The 21,273-nt window shown below is 44.9% G+C and overlaps 1 protein-coding gene across 5 annotated transcripts in view; it reads right to left on the minus strand.

Moving 5' to 3' along the window:
- RGS6 (regulator of G protein signaling 6) overlaps window positions 1–21,273 on the minus strand; it is a 103,027-nt gene that overhangs the window by 24,036 nt on the left and 57,718 nt on the right. For 4 of the 5 annotated variants that reach the window (XM_080617983.1, XM_080617985.1, XM_080617984.1 and 1 more), the window contains 2 exons: window positions 20,521–20,646; window positions 11,869–12,055 (listed from right to left, as the gene is read on the minus strand). In XM_080617983.1, coding sequence (XP_080474109.1) covers window positions 11,869–12,055; window positions 20,521–20,646 — 313 coding nt within the window. The remainder of the gene's footprint in view (window positions 1–11,868; window positions 12,056–20,520; window positions 20,647–21,273) is intronic. The other variant, XM_080617986.1, reaches the window with a different exon arrangement.

Here is a 21,273-nt window from a genome sequence, read left to right on the forward strand (position 1 = left end):
TAAAACAGTATAAATTCAATGTCTGACTGTGGAAAGGGGGAAAAATTACTTCGATCCTGAGATGAAATAAACCACAAGCCGACTTCTTAACTGAAGCCCTTCCCTGAGAAACAGGACTATTGCACACCCACAGCCCAACTGCCACTGTGATTAGCTAATTGGAATGAAACATTTTCTCTGCTTTTCACATCTTGGAATCACTGAACAGCAACACAGCTACTTTTCAGTGGTTCACCAAAGATATAATCAAACAGGGAATAACTATTCCTAGGCTTTGAATGCTAATGAAGAAAGAAGGCTCAGCATAGGGGAAGTGAGGGACATGCATAGCTTCAGAAGCAAACTTCACTGCTTTGAATTCAAAGGGCTTGCTTTGAAAAAGCTCTGGACTGGAGGCACGAATGATACTCTGATCATTTATTTTACAGCACTGCCTTTCTGAAGCACCTACTGGAAGTCTGAGCCAGTTGCTCAGGTCAGCAAAGCCTGCCTTCCAATTTGCAACAGTATAGGACAGCTTACATTGCTGCAGCCAAAATCCCCGCTGAGATTGCACCATGAAGGTTCCTGCTAAAATTGTGGCTGCAGTGTGTGTTCAGCCCAGTTACACAACAAATGTGGCTGCAGGACAGGAAACGCCAGTGGCTAGGACATTTGTTTTGATCTTTAGTCTACACTGTTCTTTGCTACCAAGCTATTTTCTGCTATACTTTCTAAAATCTGCAGCTTTCTAGGGAGAATTTACAGCTAGCATTTAGCAGTTCCTCATTTTATAAATACATTGAAAGCTACTGGAGATCTAGCAACTGGAATACTGTGCTCAGTTTTGGTCCCCACTATGCAAAAAAGATGTGGACATGCTGGAAAGGGTCCAGAGGAGGGCCACAAAGATGATCAAAGGACTGGGAAGCCTGCCATGTGAGGCAAGGCTGAAAGAGAGCTGGATCTGTTCAGCCTTGAGAAAAGAAAGCTCAGGGGAAACCTTATCACCATGTTCCAGTACTTAAAGGGTGGCTACAAAGCAGATGGAGGCTCCCTTTTTACAAGGAGTCACATGAAAAAGATAAGGGGTAATGCGCACAAGTTAGACCTGGGGAGATTCTGACTGGGCACAAGAGGAAAATTTTTCACAATGAGAACAATCAGCCATTGGAATAATCTCCCCAGGGATGTGGTGGATTCCCAAACACTAGACTTCTTTAAGATTCGGCTGGACAGGATGCTGGAACACCTAGTCTAGGTCATGCTTGCCTAGAAAGGTTGGACCAGATGATCCTGGAGGCCTCTTGCAACCTTGTATTCTATGATTCTATGAACTGAGCTTACTCTTCTGTGGAAGGCTGAGAACTGAGCATATCAGCAGAGGTGTGTGCATGGACTTAGCTGCTCTATGCAACTTGTACAAATTGGCTTGTCCCCTCTATCATGGATTTTTAACTCACTTTGGGTCATTGTGACCCACTGGTCTCTCACGTCTTATTTTACTGCGAAGCTGCTTTTGCTCCTCCTCTTTATCACATGGTGGAGAGGGAGCATAACCTCACCAAAGACTGAAATCTCCAACACAATGCACTACTTGTGTGATTTTTAATGACACAGTTGCAGCTATGGACATTACAGTCTCTTGCAGTGTGAGCAATCTGGCCAGAATTATCACTGTGACACTTCTTTGTAAGCGCCATGGAAAGTTCCTGTGCCACACCTGCACAACAGCAGGAAATACGTTACATCTAGACAGTGCAGCATCTCCCAGCCATTGCTGGTTACTGCTTCCCAGGTAGAGCTCGGACTCTCAGCTCCCTGCTCTAGCCTTAAGACAGCAACCCTTTAGGGAGTCACACTGCAAAAGCAAAAATGTAAAACAGTTGTATAACAGAATTGTCCAAGTGATATAGTAAACCATTAAGGAAGGTAACACCCTGCTTCTAAAGCCAAATAGAAAGCAGAGGGGGAAAGAAAAAAAGTCTTTCAAGATTTGGCCAGGAGCTGACAGGCATCACACGTCCCACTGGTCTCCCCCGCAGCCTTGCCAGCTATCTCTGAGCGCCAAGCTGCCATCTCAGGCCACTGCAGTGGCAGCTGCGAGTGGAGACAGGGACTGACTTGACATGTGCGAGCAAGCCCTGGCAAGCTGGCTTTTTGAGCTGACCGGTCACTTAGTCCACACAGTGTGCTGTTGATGAGTGCTGGCTGTACTGGTGATCCCCTGCAAGGACAGATGCACATTTGGAAATGTCAGTCTAATGTGGAGGGTGACAAAATAACCTGTTTTTGTAATTACAGCGCATTTTGTCACCAGGAAGCTACCAATTTCCTTACAAGACTGCTGCAAGCAGGGCAGATTTGCTCTCAAATATCCCCAGAACTGTTTCCCAGACCCTGAACCAAGGCAACAGGGTCTGAGTGCATATCTTCTTGAGGAAAAGGTAGACCCCTTTTGTGTTTTATGCACCTGAATCACATCTCCTCCATTGTGGGAAGAACTATGCAGCAGTCCCGAGGGCTATCAAGGTCCACTGAGCATCTTCTCTGTACCTGGGCTTGTATCACTTCAGACAGCATAACTATCCCACTTGCCATTGCCAGATATGTAAAGGAGAACAAAGACTAAAATTTAAAGGAGGAAATGTTGTCACTTCTGTGAACTAGAAAACAAAGGAACCAGCCAGGTAAATCACAAAAAAACCCCTTTTCTACAGTTACGTGAAACTACCAGGAAATCCCGCCCCTGACAGCTGACAGCTTAAGTGCAGGGAAATAAACCCCAATAAGGTTCAGCATCTCTTGGCTGTTTCCCTTCCACGAGCTCTATCTTTGGAAAGCGATGAAGGACAAACTCTGTAAATTTTCTTGACAAGAGGGGAAGGGGGAGGAATAAAAAAAAAAGTTTGCAATCCAGACGGGAACGTGGGAGGTGGTTGAGATAGCAGAAACTGCCTCAAAGCGGCACCTGCTTCAAATCAATGTGCTGCAATGGAATCTCAAGCCTGCCTCCCCCCTTGCAGTCAAAGCGCAGTGACCCTGAGGAGGGCAGAGGTAGGAGCCAAGCAGGACCTTGAGAACACCCAAAAATATGCGGGGAAAAAAACTGAATGATAAAAAATAGTAACAACCCGTGACTTGCACAAGGCACCCAGTGCATCTCAGGGACTGAGAGCATTTCTTTTTAGAAGAAAATTTTAGTTCTTTCCTCTGAATCATGTGTATGAGAGGAGTGTTAATGGTTAAACATCCAATTCTAATCTCACCTGTATTTTATCCATTGTGAGCTCTGAACACCAGTTAGATTCCAGAAAACCCTTAAATTTTAACTTGCTGAACTTGCTTTATCTGTTTGTGCCTAAAACCAGCTTTAACGGATGATGAAAAGTAGGGGGAATCGTTTCAAACACAGGTTTCCCTTTAGGACATTTTTAGCCCATTACAGGACTTACACTAAAGGTAGACAGCTGTTGAAATTCACTTGAGTCTCAAGGGCCCACTTTGCCCTTCATAAGCTGATCAGAAGCCTCCTTGCTGTAGCTATCCCACTAACATCTTTTGGATTGCTCTGGTGCACCCCTTCAGTCCATCACCAACACCTGGTATTAAACTAGTGAGAGCTGATTTGGAGACCCTTTTGTATTGCAAGCACGCAAACACCAGCAGCCGCCCCTCTGGCCAACTCCAAGGGAGATTTGCAGAATGTCAGACAAATCCATTAGAAGAAAAGCTCACAAGCAACGTAAAGCAGTAGATTAAACAACTAAATAAATAAGAGCAAACCACAATGAATGTTAATGTTTGTTCTACCTGTATGCTGGGCACTGGGGAGGAATTTACTGCAGATCTGCCTCAGTGAACAACTTGCGGCCTTCGCTGGAAGGATGGCTACGAATGCTACTTGAGAGCCTGCCTGGGGCTTGCTTTTGGAAAAGCTGTGTGTATAGCACAAAGAGGACGTGGGAAGGAGAAAGCAGAGAGACGCTTCTCTGAGCACACAGTGTGTGACTGCCCCACCTTCCAATTAGACTTGGCAGCAGCCTAATGTCTTTCTGTTGGCACCTCTACTTTGCATGGACATCTGCAGCAGAGGAGGTGAGGTTAACCCGTGCCAGCACGCATGCATGCTGAAGTCAGCAAAACCTGGTATCCAGGAGCTTTTGGAGACGTATCCTATTCACCTTGTTGCATTCTTTCCAGCCTATCCTCAGGAATCCTGCCTGACCAGCAAGACCCCCTACCACACCACTACCAGGGTCTTCCAAAAAGCCAAAGAGAGGAAAGGAGAACTACTCCTATTTAGCAGTTACTTGTGTTGCTACTGAATGCAACAGTTTCTAGGATCAATTATGATCAATTGCCATTCAGTCTTACTGACAATGCACTTCAGAGAAAGCAGGAAAAAATGCTGCACCAGCTCTGGGAGCTGTAGTAGCAGGCACAGTTGAGATGAGGCAAGCAGTGAAGAAGCTGCAGAAGAAAAGACCTTCACACTTCCCCTGACTGAACCTGATGGGAAAACACCAGTGGGGCAGAGGAGGCAGAGAAATACATAGGTTTTATTCCAGTTCCCCTTAATGGCTCCAAATCCCTGCTAAGAACACCTCTGGAGCCGCTTATTCTTGCCCCTGCATTTAGGATTTTACACTTCTCAAAAATGCTGTCTTGCCTGCACGCATTTATCAGGGAGAACCCCCTTCAGAAGCTTCTCTGGTGCCTGGCAGTGCTGCCATCTAGCAGGGTGAGGGCAAACGGGTGCTCTGGCTGCTGTGGGAGTTCTTGGCTTTCCTTGATTTATGGTTTAAAAAAGAAATGTTTCAGGTTGGTAAATGGCACGTAAGGGTCTTGACCTGAGAGTGAATTGCTCTGGAAAATCTGAGCAATATCTTTTTGGCTACTCTCAAGTTATTTAAGTGACATAATAATTTACACTCAGAGTTTCAGCTGGTGCATTTTCTTCATACTCAACCAAGTTGCTTTTGCTACTAAGGGAAAAAAAGAGGAAAAAAAAAAAGATGAATAATTATATGGTAATATAGACTAACCTCCCTGCTAAACTAAAAAGCATAAAACCTCTTTTCAGGCCACAAATGAAATTACACAGGGCTGAAGGCACAGGAATGTAAGAAAGAGCTTTAACAGGAGGGATAACTGTAAGCAATGAGAGCTCATTTTGAGTAATACACAGAAATCCTTTGTTTAGCCCTGTAGATACATAGTTGGAAACACAATGTAAATCTTCTGTGGGAAAGTGCATTGATAAAACTAACACATAAATTTAGCTTTGGCTCCTCTGTAAATTGATGAGACAACTGGTTTGCTTCATACCTTCAAACATACAAATGGGAAGGCAGAACTGCTGGGGGGCCTATGGCAGGCACGGTGTGGAGGACTACAGAGGCAAAGGGGTCAGCCTGGAACTGCAGGAGGATTTAGTCGTAAATATAGCAAGGGCTATCCTGGGAGACATGAGTGGGCTGCTGGGAGTCTAACACCATATGAGCAGCTTTAGGGTTTGAGAACAATGATCGTGGCTAAGAGGCTGATTCTCTCAATATGGACCAAATCCTGGCTACTGGCAAAAAGCCCAAGTAAACAGGTTTTCCTGGGAGGAGGGGACAACCTCGTGTGTCATGTTGAGACGTAAAAGAGACTGGCATCTCTTTTACGAACAATACCTAGGAATTGCAGCAATGAAGACTTTTTTTTCTTTCACTCCTATAGATGCTCTGGTATAGCTATGAGAAGTAACTACGTAAGTTTTTGGACAACACCCTGACACTTGCAGGGCTGTCTGCAGCTTCCTCTTTCTGTTTTCTCTGGAGAAAATCCTGCCAAAAAGCTGAGTTGTGCCATGGAAAGGAACATGCAGAATCCCTCACGCAGCAGAAAGGAAATTCTGTTGCACTGGGGCAGTCTGTGCCCCACAGGAGAGAGTGACAGAGCAGGATGCAGCCCTACAGAAACAAGCAGCAGACAGCTTCTGAGTAAAGGTGGCTATGCTCAGATAGGGACCACCAGCCCTACTTGGATGCATAAAGAGCCTTCCATGCCTCATCAACATTTTGGCTGTAAGATATCTGCTGCAATACCACCTTAGACGGCCTTTAAATGGTTGAGCTCCAGCTGTTGGAATCTACGCTACAAATGCGTATTGAATCTTACAACCGTTTGCCAATGAACCTGATCCTGACAGCACACAACACTCATACCTGCTGTGGGCTGAGAAGGGGATATGCAAAATGAAATGCTGATAAATTTCCCCAGGTTTTGTTGTTTTGTTTTTGTTTTTTTTTTTTTTTTTAATTAGAAGGTTGAACCCTAATAAACCCTCAGGAAAATTAAAGACCACAGTATTCCTGTAGCACACGAGTTTGTGATTCATCCACAAGAACATTCACCCATTGTCCAGGAGAAGTGGACTCCTGGAGTCCTGGCTTTTCAGGTAGAAAAGGATGCACTTGCAAACACTTTCACTCCCTGACTGGGAGAAACACAACAGTGTCAGCTGCTTCCTGACCTTCACATGAAGAGGAAGTGCTCCGCATTTGACATGCAGTTGTTTCTTGCATTCAGGAAGCACAGTGCACACTAACTGGCACAACAGTCCAGGATTCTGAATGCTGAATTCAATTTTTAAGCAAGCTAGAGACTTTCCCACGTAATCCATTTAAAGGTATTTTTTTGAGTTAGGAAATGTCTGGCACATAAGGCACTGTTACTGCTCGTGCATGTCGTTCTAGCTAGCTTGGCAGGAGCGACACTGAGTAACAGGCAGACTATTGTCCTGTGGGAATTGCTGACTGTTCTTGTCACCCCATTCCCATGATCTTTCATTTGGAGAGATCTGCTGTCTTCTGTCACCATATGTGCAAGGACAGAGCTTGCTTCTGACTTTTTCCTGGCCCTTTTCCACCCATGTGTAACAGAGGGGCATTAGCTTAGACAGCAGTTTGATCCCTGATGCCTTCAAAGACAAAAAGGCAACAGCAAGACAAAGGCCGAATGTTAGGTATTTTTCATAGAGCATGATTACTAAACCACAAATGAAAATGAAAGGCAAAGGATAAAAGGAGAACTTTCTGGTTTGGGGTGTGTATGTACATTTTGAAAACCCCAAGAAAATAATAACACTGAGTATCTGCTCTTACGTAGAGCTCTGCTTCAAGTCTTTTGTTTCCTGCTTTGCACAGCACCAGGCACACCAGCACAAGCCTCCACCATCACTTCCCTGTTTTTGTTCCAGACACCCAATTGCTCTTCTGGGTGTGTATGTGGGGCTCTTGGTTTTCGATTCTGTTTGGTTGCAGGTTGTTTTGTGAAATCCACAAGCGAAGGGGTTTGCATTTTTGTTTGTGTGTGTAACAAAGGCACAGAAACAGGGAGGCTTCACATGAAAGCTGTTTCTACAGTCACTGTAACCCAGATATAGAGAAGGCAACTGGAGTGCAGTGTAAGGAAGGATTTTCTCCTTCAGTCCCACAGAATAAAAGCAAAGGAGAAGAGAATAAAGATGAAGCACTCATGCAGTTCCTGACCTTCGCAGAAAGGTCCAGACTGTCAAAAGCCTCCAGGATACCCAGGCCTGGGTATCATCCATCTGTACATTATGGATACAGCACTGCAGTGCTTTCAATTCCCCGTAGTACAAGTGCCAGGTCTCTGAGCAGTGAGCAGTGCTGGCTCAGGTGGACTTGAGTTTCCCTTCGAGGCAGAGCACCTGGGTTTGCTCCATGCCCCCTTGCTGCCTGCATTGCCAGCCTGAGCTGCTTTGTTGTTACCTTGATTCTCCATCCTTAGCCACCATCCTTTACAGACCTCCATGCAACTGGGGTGACTGGATGAGACTTTAAGAAAATAGGAATAATGTTTCTTCAAGTTCTCATATGAAAAATGATACAGATGCTCAATGGATGATTATTTTCATGCTTTCTTTCCATGCTGTGATTTTGCTCTAGACAAAAGTTCTTTTGTCCACTGAATAGGCACCAGGCACACACTCCTCTATATGCTTGCTGTCACATCCTGTGCACTCTTGGAAAGACAAAGTCAGTGGAAGAAAGTCACCCTTTGTTTTCTCTTCTTGCTAGAACATGAAATCCTATTTCCAAGAGATCCTTGCTTAACTTGAAGTTTGTTTCTGAATTCAAGAGGATCCTGTCAAGCTCTGTCAATGCTCCCAGCTTCCTGATAGGACCAGACTACAAACTGAGGACTGATCACTTACAAATCGTACAAGGCTTCATATCTCTGTCACAGTCCAGAACAAAATGAACCAGCGCCTGGGGCAGCTGAAAGCATGCACTGGACCCAAACCTTAAATCTCAGACTATAGTTAAGGAAGAAATTTTTTATGTTGAGAGTGGTGAAACACTGGAACAGGTTTCCCAGACAGGTAGTACATGCCTCAGCCCCAAAGATATTCATGGCCAGGTTGGACAAGGCTTTGAGCAACTTCATCCAGTTGAAGATGTCTCTGCTCATAACAGGAGGGTTGGACTAGACGACACTTGAATCTCCCTTCCAACCCAAAGTATTCTATGATTCAGATCTGGGCCAGGTACATTTCTGGTTTGAGCAGAGTTTGGCATTATGGTCTAAATCTGACCTGGTATTAAGCCAAGGATCTGCACAGTACAGTTAAAATCCCTAACTGAGCCCGGATTAGAACTGAATTTCCCTGCATCATTGTCACAGAAAGAAGATCTGGTAAGGTAAAGGAATTCCTTCAGGTAAAGGAATGTAAATCTAAAACTCTGTTTTTATCTATTAAAGAAAAAAATAATAAAAGAAACAGGAAAGTAATTCCAAAGACAGCTATGTGGTTTACCTTACTCTAATATACCTGGCTCTGAAGCCTACCAGTAAATGCCCCTATAAGCAAACATTACAGGAGACACAATGCATTCTTGTGATAATAGCCCCCAATGCCAAGGCACTGAGGAAAGTATTAAAAACTTTCTGAAGGCAGAAACACACTTCAGGGAAGGCAAGGAGATGCTTGAAGGTACGAGAGGGGGAAAAACGAGAGTTTAAAAACTAATAACGTGCTGTACAGATGAGATGTAATTGTCATACTCAGAGCTCTGGGATCCCATGTCAAAGATGAATTCCTTTGGCTGTCAGCAGCTTCGTTAGCCTAAAGAGGATGTTCAGATGGACCCAAACCTATTTACTTTCCAGAGCTGGCTCTGCCTGCTTCATATTGCAGGGCCCCACATTGGTTGTTCAATGATGCTGATAACTCCCGTGGGAGCTTACATGCTGCTAAGTAGTTCACTGTTTAATTGAACTGACCTTTCCCGATGGTGCCCCTTGTATTAAAAGCTGCTTTATTCCCCAGTGAAAATGGTTTGATAATCATAATATTTTACTCAGTGAACAGTTGTTTAAGAGAAGAAAATAATCTGCTAAATTGGTAGGCTTGCCTCTGGAGGGGTCCAGCACTAAAATGGCAAAAGGTGATGCAGATCAAGATAGCTGGCACAGCTGTCAATCAAGACAGAGCTAGGAGTAGGGGCTGTGCTGCTTGAGGATGGGGGACAACAGCAAACCAGCTGGCTGGGGGAGGCAAGCACAGGCCAACCCAGCACAGCACGCTCTGCTTGGAGCTGAGATGAGCTGGCACAGCTTGAGTGGGACACAGGGTGGGCAAGGGCATGTGCAGGAGATGCAGCAAGAGAAGGAGGCTCTCTGCAAGTGGAGTGGTGCAGGCCTGCAGGGTGCAGCAGCAGCAATGATGGTTAAATATCTTAAACTGAGATGGGGAAATGGCAAAACACTTGCTTCTGTAATACAGGAATCTATTTCCCTCCAGAGTGGACTTGGGATGAAGAGATCTTAAGCAAGAGGCATGGTTTGTTGGAAGCCCCCTTCTCTCCTTGTTTTATTCCAGGCCAGTTGCCATACCAGATGGCCATCCATCATCTGGAAGAGCTCCTTGGGGCTAGGAGTCAAGGTTGTACAAAGCAGCACATCGATATAGACTGTTAAGCACCTGATAACAGACAATGCTTTGTAGACTGTGTTCTGCTACACTTTCCCCTTCCCAAGCACAGCAGCGTGTTCATTTCCAGCACTTTTTATATAGAACTGGCATTTTGCAGGTCTTCCAGGTCAGCTTCACCTTCTCCTATTTTTCCAATGCAGGAGCAGCAATTTCATTTTCTTAGTTCAGCCAACCCTTTTCTTTCCTCTTAGTCTTAGTGTCTCGGAGCTGCAGGCATTCAAAGAATGTGCTGTTCAGTAAACTAACTTTTTTCTTGTTCTTTATTCACAAGGACATTTCAGTTGTTTTCCTCTTTGTGCTAAAGCCACACAGGGCAGGACAACACTTATATTTCCCTTCCCACAGTCAGGTGTTTTGACTGGTTATGTCTGGTTGAGTTCCTAGGAATGTGGGATGTGGGAGCTCTCATGGGCTCCTGATGCCAGGGTGTCAAGATAAGGCAGCTGGGCTGTGACCTGCTGCACATTCATGGACAACAGAGCCCCCAGTGTGGCAGGACTGACCTGGGGGAGATACCAGGACAATACCTGGGAGACACAGAGAGCACTGGGGGGACCTACATTGGCTCTGTGAAGTGGATGTGCAAACAAAAGCATCCCCTCTCCAGGATGAGCCAGTAAAAGCCCATGTTGCTCCAGCTTCATAAGGGCACTGTGTCCTTCAGCAGTGTTCTGTTTCTCCCTGGTTTTGTTAGACAGCCTTCTTAGCTTTCTGGTCAAGCAGTCAGAGACAGCTTGCTTGGCCTTTGGAGAGCAACTAGAGCTGTCCACTGCACAAGAAGGTAACTGGGTTCACCTTTCACATTCCTATCCTCTCTTGGCACAGATTCAGTCTCCAAAAGGACCACAGCTGGGCCTGAAGATATACCTTTGCCTCATACTTGAACCAAGGACATCCATCAGCATAAAAATCCTTTAAAATAAAATTAACCCAAGAAGCTAGAATTGCAGTCTAACTGTGAAAGCTCCAGCTTGATTTCATCAACTCCCCTTTGAATAGCAATTACACTGTGAACTGCTCAGTTCAAGCCTAAATCCTGTGTCTTCTTCTGATTAAATACTCATTGTCTAAACCTCCATCTTATTCTCAGTACTTCGATTTATCAATTTAATCAATCTCCCCACTATTCACCTATCTGCTTTAGCCTGCATTTTGCCACCATAATTTTTTTTTAGGTGATGCAAATTTGCAGAAGTTCATGTTCACTATAACTGCAAAGCAAAAACTACGTCTTAGCCAGAATGTCTTCATACTCCTGTGTTTCTCAGCTTTAAAAAGAACATTTATGTTGCCTGATGTTCACAGGGGATTACCTTGAAACTTTGCACACATTCCTTCTATGCTGGCCCAAAGAAGCAAGATGCATTCAGGAAAATACAGTATTTGATGCTGGCTTGAAAAATTCATTGTTTAACCTTGTATAAGTGGTCCACAACATCTCCCCAGACACGGAAATATTTTGTTAGTGGAGTATTTTGAAGAACTGCCTTTGAACACCAATTTAAAGACAACATAAGAACAGCGAGTTTTTTCATTTGCTGTTGGTTTTACTACATGCTTCTGATAAAAATGATTACAAGGACAGTAACTTTTAATTGTGTCCTGGGTAATATTTGCCAAATGATCCCTTCTTCCAGCTTGCTGTGCTTTGCAGACTTGTAAATTTTGGAACATGTGTTCCCAGAGGAGCATTAGCCTGTTATAACGGACAGATTCAAACAAAATATCATTTACCCAGCTTGAATAGATATCCTTAAAGTCACTTCAAACTGTGTGTCTCCTTTTTCTTACAAGTGAGCAGTGACAATGTGATAGTGGAATATCACAGTAAAACTGAAAGGTTTATTAGCAGTAGTTGCATAAAATCAAAACCAAACCTGTGCATCTTCATATGTATATCTCCCTGGGTCTTTGACATTTTGGCTTGTTTTCTCATAGCTGTGGGAATCCAGGTTGATAGCACTTTGAGCCCCAGGAGCTAGAAACTCTTGCCAGATTTCTTCCACTCTGGTGGGTACATCCTGCAGAGGTCGTTTCTTGAGATCCTGGACAGCCAACCAAAACCTGTACTAGGCAAAAATCAAAACAGAGGAAAAGAGAAAAAGAGAGAAATCTATATAAGACTTCATGGATATGCCTGGGCAAAGTCCTCAGACACAGATATAGAGCCTAACCCCACATCTACCTGAATTCACAGATGGCTCTCCACTTAGCATGATTTCAGGGCAAGGTGTAATATAGTTTATGCCAAACCTTTACACTCTGGCTAAGATCAGAACAGTGACACACAGAGAAGTGATACATTCTTATTCAAACCACCCTGCAGAAGTGTGACATTGGATATGCAAACAGGAAACCTCCAGAATCATGCAGTCTTTTTGACTTGTAAACTGACGAGCATTCAGATGGATGCTGTGGGAAGAGATGAATCTTGTCATGGCCATACTCCATTTCTAGCGGAATATTTTGTTGACTGGACCACACTTACAGACTAAAATGAGTTCATAAACATTGAGAAAATACTATCTTTGATGGTCAAGGGCATAATTTAAATCTCAATCTGTGAAACCAATGGACACAGAATATTTTTGCAAGACATGCATTGATTGTCTTTTACCCTAGGAAAAAAAAAAGGTATTTTGCTGGTGGTGTTGGTATTATTTATTGCTGACAGAAATATGCGCTTTCAGGTTATTAATTCAGAAGATGCATACCCCCCAATAGCCATTTGTTTTGGTCAACTCTACCTTCTAGCAAGAAGATATCCCCCAAGGCCTCTGCACTGGGTGCCCAGATCCTGCAAGATGGCTGAATGGGTACAATAGTGCTCTGTGGGGACTGCTGAGAGCTACAAGGCAGATAGGTACAGAATGTACCTTTGCAGCCACCTGCAATAACCAGCTCTTTCCTACCCCAAGCCAAAGGAGTCCATTGCCCAGGGATGACAAGAAGGGCAGAACTGTGCAGTGGGGAGAGGGTTTGTCTCGGTCAATGTTTGCTCAGGGCATCTGCAAGAGCTGCACAACTTAAAACAGTCCTGCTCCCCCCTTTGTCACTATGGGAGACTACTAAATGAACCAGTTGAACTTTAACTGAAAAGTCTGATTTCCCACCCCTAATGATTTAATGGTGGCCGCACGCTGGCACACAGGCAAATATCCCTCCATGGCAGAAGGAGGAAGATAAAGTCTCCCCCAGACCAAAATCCCATTGGCAGTGAGGGTGGGTGGAGGAACCAGCAGCCCAGTGACTCCTGTTCTGTTTCTGACCCTTGCTTCTTTACTTTAACCAGTTCATAACCACCCCAGAAACACTGGGGTTATTGTAATCAAATGAGTCCCCTAACCCATTTAGCTTGGTCGCCCACCTGTAATAGAGGAAAACAGCCAATCTAGGAGGAAAAAACATCCTCACTGGATGCAAGGCCAGGCTCAATCCTCCTTGCCTGTCCCCTGCTTCTCCCCTACCAGGCCTAACGCCACAGCCTTGACTCACCCAAGCCACTTGATTGTATTCCTTCCTATGGTTTACCCTGCTCTGTGGTAGGCTGTCAGTAAAATAGAGTGGTGTACGCTCAGACACTACATCAGCACCTGTGGAGTCACATACTGGTGGTGCTCATACATTAATGTTTGGTTTTATAAACTGAAATAGAGTATTTGGGATTGGCAGAGGGGTGCGCATGGTTGACCCTTTTCCACTTTTGAGACATTAGGTGCACCTGATGTCCTGCCATATCATTTGAGCCATAAGTGACACCCTCACTTATCGCATGCACACAGAGAATAAAGGGTGGTGCACTCAGTGCAACAATCTGATGCCATATGTGGCTTTCTTTACTTGGAAAATATTTTATCTTCCAATTTCAGATGCCATGGGAACATGTGAATGCAGAAAAGGCACAGAGAGAAAAGATGCTAATCATTCCAGAGTAGCTGGGACATTTCAGACAAACACTTGGCTAGAGAGAACATTTTCTGCTGGCTTATCTTCTGCCCCTGGAGCTGGGGAGGCGGGCTGGGAAAGCACACTCATGAGAGAACAGGGTGCGCTGTGCGAAGTGACAGCTTGCCAGAACAGGAGCACCATCCATTTTAATAACCATTTGGCTCAATCTGAAAACCAACCAACCAGACCAACCTGACACTAACAAGAACAAGCTCTTTTTACTGCAAGCGATTGCAAATTCATGCCCAAGGCTGGAAGTCCTCTTCAAGGCAAAAGGGAGTTTTGTCTTGGTAAAAATTTCAAAGCTGTTCACTACAGCTGGTATCTGAAAATCGAGGAACATCAAAGAGGAGTACTCAGCCCCGCAGCCTCAACTCCAAGGCAAATTCTCTGCCACAAGGAATCATCCTGAAGCCAGTGCATAAGCAGGGCTTCCCTATTGGATTTGTAGAGCTTTTACATCAGAGAAGCAGGTATTTCTTCCCAGGAAAGGAGCAGACACATGATGGCTGTGCTGGAATTTGTGCTCAATTATATTCCCTGAGTCAGATCCACAATTTCTGAAGCACAAAGCCCAGCCCCATGTTCACAAGGAGTCAGGAGAAGATCCTACATTGCCTCCTCCCTTTCTCTCGGAGGCAGATCTCCAGTGGATGCTTCTGGCACAGGGCAGGGGAGGAGGGAGATGTCCTCCTGTGTCCTCTCTGCAGGTGCCCTATAAGGGGAGCAGGACTGGCACAGGGACTGTCTGCACAGACAGAACAGCAGCATTGATCACAGGTTCTTTGCCCTTTATCAATCAGCGTGTAAGCTCTGAAGAAGGTTGATAATATGGTGTCCTAAGCTGCTGTCAAAGGAATAAACCATTCCAGCCTCATCCAGCTTTTAATTAAGCTGCTGTCACTTTCAGAAGATATCCCATAATGGCGCTTTATCCTATGCAGCCCTTCAAGGCAAAGAGAGCTCCTGGGCCTCAGTCTGCCTGCTCTGCCTCCCCACAAGGCACTGCAGAAGCCCCGTTGTGAAAAGGCTGCTGGGGAAGGACAGGAGGCTGCTTCTAAGGTAGGCTGTAAAACAAGATTTCATTTCAACACCTGATGAAGAGACTGAGGAACAACCGTCAACATAAGGACAGTGTTGTATCCCCATCTTTGAGGAGGATGCGATACTCCTGATTTGTCAGTGAAATCCCCAAGTGACTGAGTTTAGAACACAAACGCAGTCGCCTCCTTGCCTCAGCGACTCCATGCAAGTATCTGGTGCACCTCCCGTCTCACATCTCCGACCATTCACAATCTTGTTCCCACTACCTTTCACTGAGAGAATAAATACAATTTTAACATCACAGCTGGGAGGGGAAATGAAAGAAAGTAATAGATATAAATCAACACGAGGTTCAGACAGGGGACGTCTGTGTGTTGCTGAACGGCCAGATCCTTGGTACAGTGAGCTGCACTCTGTCCTCCACGGAGCACTCTGGGGACGGACAGATGCCTGCATCGAGACTGCTTGCTCAGGGCACAGTCCTTCACTAGCACTGCATTGCCCAGCTGTCCCCCGGCTGGCCGTACACCCCACCTCCAAACTCTTAAGCCTCTCTTCCTGCTGCCTTTTAGTTCTCTGGGTCGGGAAATTCCCGTTTGCCCACGAACGGCGGCCGGCTCGGGCAGACGCGGGCCCCCCACCCCTGGCAGCGCCAGCCGGGCCCGACCCGCCAGCGCCCGCTCCGCCGCGGAGCAGCGGCGCCGCCTGCTGGCCAGGCGGGGAGGAGCCCTGCCGCCCTTGCTCCGGCTGCGCGCGGCACCGTGACCCCCCCACCCCGGCCAAGATGAGCTCCTCCCCCGACCCCCACCGCCCCGCGGACACACGGTGACACTCGCACAGGGCCCCGTGCGACCAGCCTGAATGCGCAATGCTCTGCTTGCCCTTTTGGAGGCTTTGGAAGTGGTTGGAAACTTCCTCTGTAAATGTTTTTTATTAAGAAAAGGGCCTGGGGTGGGTTTTGCTTAAGATATGTGCTCTCCTCAAAGCCATAACTTTTCCTTTCCTAATAAACGCCAAAAAAACCTAAAAATATTGGCAACAAGTTGCAGCCATCAGGGATCATGTAAGAAAGAAACCTTTTCTGCAGGTAAAGCCCTTTTCTGGATAACTCTGTTTTCAACATATGTTCACAATAACCCATAAAACTCCTCCATTAGTGCGCTGCAAGCTTTGCCATGCATTCCCATGCAGTGTCATGTGTTCTCTATTTAGGTCTATGAACAGGTGTGCAGTCTGCCTCCCCTTTGGGTAAAATTCCCATGTCCCATATTCCCACTTAGTTGTTTCTCTTTCCAGCTGACACTCTTTGAAGTTGGGGGGAAAAAGACATCCAATCAATCCACCAGACAGATGAACATCTCAGCAATCTTGAGATGTCTCGGGAGATTTCCAGGTCATAAAAATGTACAACAGCTCCCTGTTGGCCTTTTTTTCTTTCCTTTTTTTTTTTTTTAATTGAAGCTTGACATTTTGTCTGCTCTATTTTGGGTACTTCAAAAACCAACAGAGTCAAAACAAATTGTAGATGAAAGATAGCAACAGAGGAGAAAGAAAAGAGAGCAAGAAAAAGAGTTAAAATAAAAACAGTGAGAAAAATACCCAACTAACTGGCTTCCCTGCTCTCACATAAATAATGGGCAGCCAGTAAATAAGTAAGTTACAGGGCTCAGCTGAGCCCAGGAGACTTGGTGGACATGATCCTGCAAGTTTATTAGAACACAGAAACACAGCTGGAAGGACACCTGGGAGGTCAGCAAGCCCAGTCTGCTGCTATCTCTGGTAATGCCTCACTCGAGATCCACACTGGGACCAATTTTTCTCAGCCAGGAAGATATGGAAATACCCCACCACAGTCAACCTGTGATCTGGGACTTCCACCACTGAGCACAAGAGCAGAATTTGGTCCCCTTGCCATAGCAGTGAATTACATTAGTGTCAAGGCATTCTCAAGCGCATGCTTCATGGAATCTTTTCTAGCACTACCAGGAATTTTTAGGTTTTCCAGCACTTTCTCAGATCTGCCTTGAAGACACCACGGGTCTCCGGGACTCCTGCCAGTGTTAACGAAGATCCTACTGACACTCCCAAAAGAGAATACATCCCTGCTGCAACAATTCCCAGATCTCTGCATAATTGCTGGGAGGAAAGTCCTTAATCGATAACTGCAAATGTGCTATATGCTGTGCTCTCCAAAAGTTCCTTACAGCTTCCCAGGGTTTGGGTGGGATGCATCTCACTTAACTGTAGGTATCTACCATGCAGGAGCTGTAATTTGAATCACTCTTGAGGCTTATAGGTGGTAGAGAGGGATGAGTGCTTTACAGGATAATCTAGGTGCTTTTAGTTTTGTTTCCACTTAAAGCTGAAAAAAATCCTTCCTGGATGATTCACTGACTCCTCTTCAGCTTCCCTCCTCGCACTCCAAAAGGACCCTGGATGATACAGAAGAAAGCACATGCTTCCAACTTGCCAACTTAGGAGACACAAACCCCAACTTTGCTCTTGGGTATAATTTAAATTTTACCTGCATGTTAAAGTATCCAATTGCTTTACTTTCTGCCACACACGCCTAATGAGAATTCAGGAGCTTTCTCTGCCACACCTGAACCACAGAGAGCCACCTTCTGCTCTCCAGCACAACTGCTAATGATCCACACTGTTCCAGTTTTCTTCATTAATATTTCTGCCTTTACATCCTGTTGTTATTTAAAGCTTTAAGCAGGCTTACTAATACTGAACCAGTATCAGATAATAATGATAATGACACATAAGGCAATACCATGATAATGACAAGAATGATAGCAATGTTCCTATATTATACCACTATCTCCCAAGAAGGATGTGGGATTTAACCTCTAACCCAGTTCAGTGACTTTCAGCCTCCCTTTGCTACAAGCCATCTCAAACTCAAAGAGAATGTCCATCAGCAAGAGGAGCAGCTCTGCCTGACCAAGGAAGGTACATGCTTGCCTTCTCTTTCTCTATTTGAGTAGGAGCAATGTGGGGGATACCTGCCATAAAACCTGTAATAAAACCTGCTGGATTTCATTAGTACAACCCCAGACGTATTTCAGAAAACCCATTTGAGGAGTATTTCAATGCAGTATATTAATTTTGCACTTCATCACTACAACTTAATTGCAAATGAGCACCATTGTAAATAAGTGCAGTAAACATATACGAGCTCAGTACCTGTTCAGCAATAAAATTTCAAGCTCATTTATGTAATTTAGTAACACTCCTTTGTTCATCTCACAAGTTAACTCTCAGGTTTTTAAAAATAACAAAGGTGCATTGATTTTTCACAGTTTTGCTGCTGATATGCTCCCTGTATTTCTCTCTGAACAGGCAAATCTGATAAATAGGATGGTCAGTTCCAATGTCATTTACAGTCACAGAACTCACAAGCTAGTAGACCGCACTGAGGTGGGTGATTGTTCACATGCTTTACTAATGCATTTGATTTTTCTAAGCAAAAAACCCCAACAAACCAAACCAAACCAAACCACAAACTTAAAAGGCCATACAATCAAGCTATTGGTGTAAACTCAGAACAACATCAAACCAGCTCAGTACTAGTGAAGATCAAAACCCAACTGACTGCATGCTCAGTTACAGCAGACTTCCTCATCCAGGGAGCAGGCTCAGTTTTGCCAGGGAAATTGTGAACTCTCTGGCCATGCCTGCCAATAATAACTGGGCCTCAGGGAACAGAAGTGCCCCAAAGAAGTGGTTCCTGTGCCTATGCATATGCTGAGAGGGCACCAGAGCACCAACAAACAAGCCTCTGCAATGTAATTCAGCCTCTGTTAAATGGGTTTTCCTGGATACTGCCACATCTAGGGCAGTCACATTACTGTCAGATCCTTCTGTGTCTCCAGGACTAATGAGGGCAGGGAGCAGGTGAGGACTGTTGCAGTTATCTCTGTAGTGCCTCTGACCTGCTGTACCTCAGTTACGGAGCAAGGTAAGGGTCTCACGCACAAGAGTACAAGAGCCCACACTCGCACCCTGACACCAACTCTAACCCTCACTGGCAGCACAGGCTGGTGGCTGCAGCCTGCCCTGCTGCAAACCACCCTGCTGCTAAACCACCATCTTCCTGCTCCTGCACAAATGGGTGAATGTGGCAGTAAATCTGGCTGTTTGTCACGTTCAGGTGAGGGTCCGAACTGTAACTCCAGCCACCAAGTATCAAACTCTACCTGTTCAGACTGCCTCTCTGGCTGGTACAAGCCCTCTCCTATTTTCTTTGGACCTTGCAGCCCCAGCCCTGTTCCAAGCATAATCCTGAGAACCCCAGTTCCTCAGAGCTCACTGCAGTGCATTTGCTTCTGTTACTGGACCTGTTGTGGCTTGGTTGTATCTGCATCACCCTCTCCACAACAAGAGAGCTGCTTTCCTTAAGATGAACTACTTGTTTAGGGTTGGAATTAGAGTTAGGATTCAAGACAAGGATTATAAAACCTGTGGCTGTATCTTGACTAACTCTAGGGCAAGCAGGGGACTCAGATCCTCGCTACGTAGGCAGGGCTGTGAGTTTAGCTTAGCGCCTGTGGGGGATATCTAGTTAGACCTCTCTTTTTGTGTCAGTATGAGAAGATAACTGATATCAATAAAGGCAAATGACTCAATCCATTAGTTCTGGGGTACGTAGGAGTGACAAATGAATCCTAAGATGCTGACCTTAGCACTTAGTTTTGCAGCTGTTGGGACTGAAGAAACAGATATGCCTGTTTGAAGGATTGAAGCATGCTGTTGGCACTTCCAGTGTCTTTTTATCAGTTCTCCAATGGGACTGTATCTTGGAGCAATGTGCTAGGGCCACGGATTGGGTTTAGAACAGTATTATGGATAAGGCCAGATGGGTGGGACCTTCTAGGAAAGGTTTTGCCTTCATCTAGTGTTAGTTCACCAAAAAATTGGCAACTTACTACTGCTGCCTAGTCATGCTGTAGTGGAGGCAGCAGAATTGTGCACAATAGATTTATAGACTCTCAGTCTGATGTAGGATCGTGTGGATGTCTCCATAATATTTCATAATAGAAGTTTTGTCTTCCGAACAACATAAGAAGCCAGGTGAGAATCAAGCTCTCAAATACTTAGGAGGTGCCAGAATTAAAACTAGTTGTTGCAAACCTGATTTAGTGAGTGCCAGTACTGCAACAGGTTTTAGCTGCATGATCACCAGTTTCCCTTATACGACCTCTGACACAAATGCGTATGTAAATCCTATATATTATTAGGGGGCTTAATAGCACTATTAATAGCTGTGTCTCACCACATTATTACAATTTTGCAAGCATTTTGCACATGCTGCTTGACAACACTGGCTCTGCTAAACACTGTTCCTGAGACTACTGACATAGTTGTAAAACAGGCAGTGCTATGGGCCAGACCTTGCCATTCTCAACTTGATTCAAATGGGCATTTTTAGCAGTTCAAGACAGAAAAAGCATTGCATTTCACCTATGCAAGAGAGTAGGATTTGTCCCATTCATTTAGTTCAAGTCAAAAAAGAAAAAAAAAGATTTTACCTGAGGTTTTCAGAGCTGAATTCTGATTCTAGGAAACGAAGGAACTGGTCACGTCCTACTGGGTCCTTCAGCACCTCATCCATGGAGAAACCCCATCTTTTCACACGCTGCTGACTAGGTTCTTTGCTGTTTGGAAAGAGGAGGGAAAAAACAGATGGAATGTGCATTTCTGCCTGCTGTCCAAGCAGATGCTGCTGTTTCTGTTAAGCAGCAAAGGGAGGAAGATCATCAGATGAGATGGTGGGGTTTTTCTCTTAGGATTTTGCAGAACTACAACTTAGCAAATAACACACAAAGGAAGCTATAAAGACCAAGGCCATCATTAAAGCAACTGTACTATTTGGGTGCTACATATAAGGCAAATGAGAGAAATAGTGAATGATATGCAGAGTAATTTCTAGTAGTTTTCATGTAAAGAACAGCACACCATACTTGAATGATTATTCATTACACACTTCTTGCATATCTGCTCAAGGTACCTTGGGATTTCTTGTATGTCAAGGCAGAAATTTGCCAGCAATGTTCCTCGCATTGCTGGTGAGCTCCAGAGCATCTCTTTGTGTCCCACACAGTGCTGGCTGGTCACTTGGAATTGGCTTCAGAGTTTCAGTTCCACATTTGCATTAAAAAAGCAGTTTCACTAAGAAGCAGTGCAAATAAGGTTTCTAAAAATGATTACCAGTTTGTGGTTTTTTATTTTTCAGTGTCTCTGATTTTTGGATGCCTAAGTCTTGGAAGACTAAAAAGCCTTCT

This window comes from Psittacula echo (genome assembly GCF_963264785.1).
Source record: "Psittacula echo genome assembly, chromosome: 5".
Taxonomy (NCBI): domain Eukaryota; kingdom Metazoa; phylum Chordata; class Aves; order Psittaciformes; family Psittacidae; genus Psittacula; species Psittacula echo.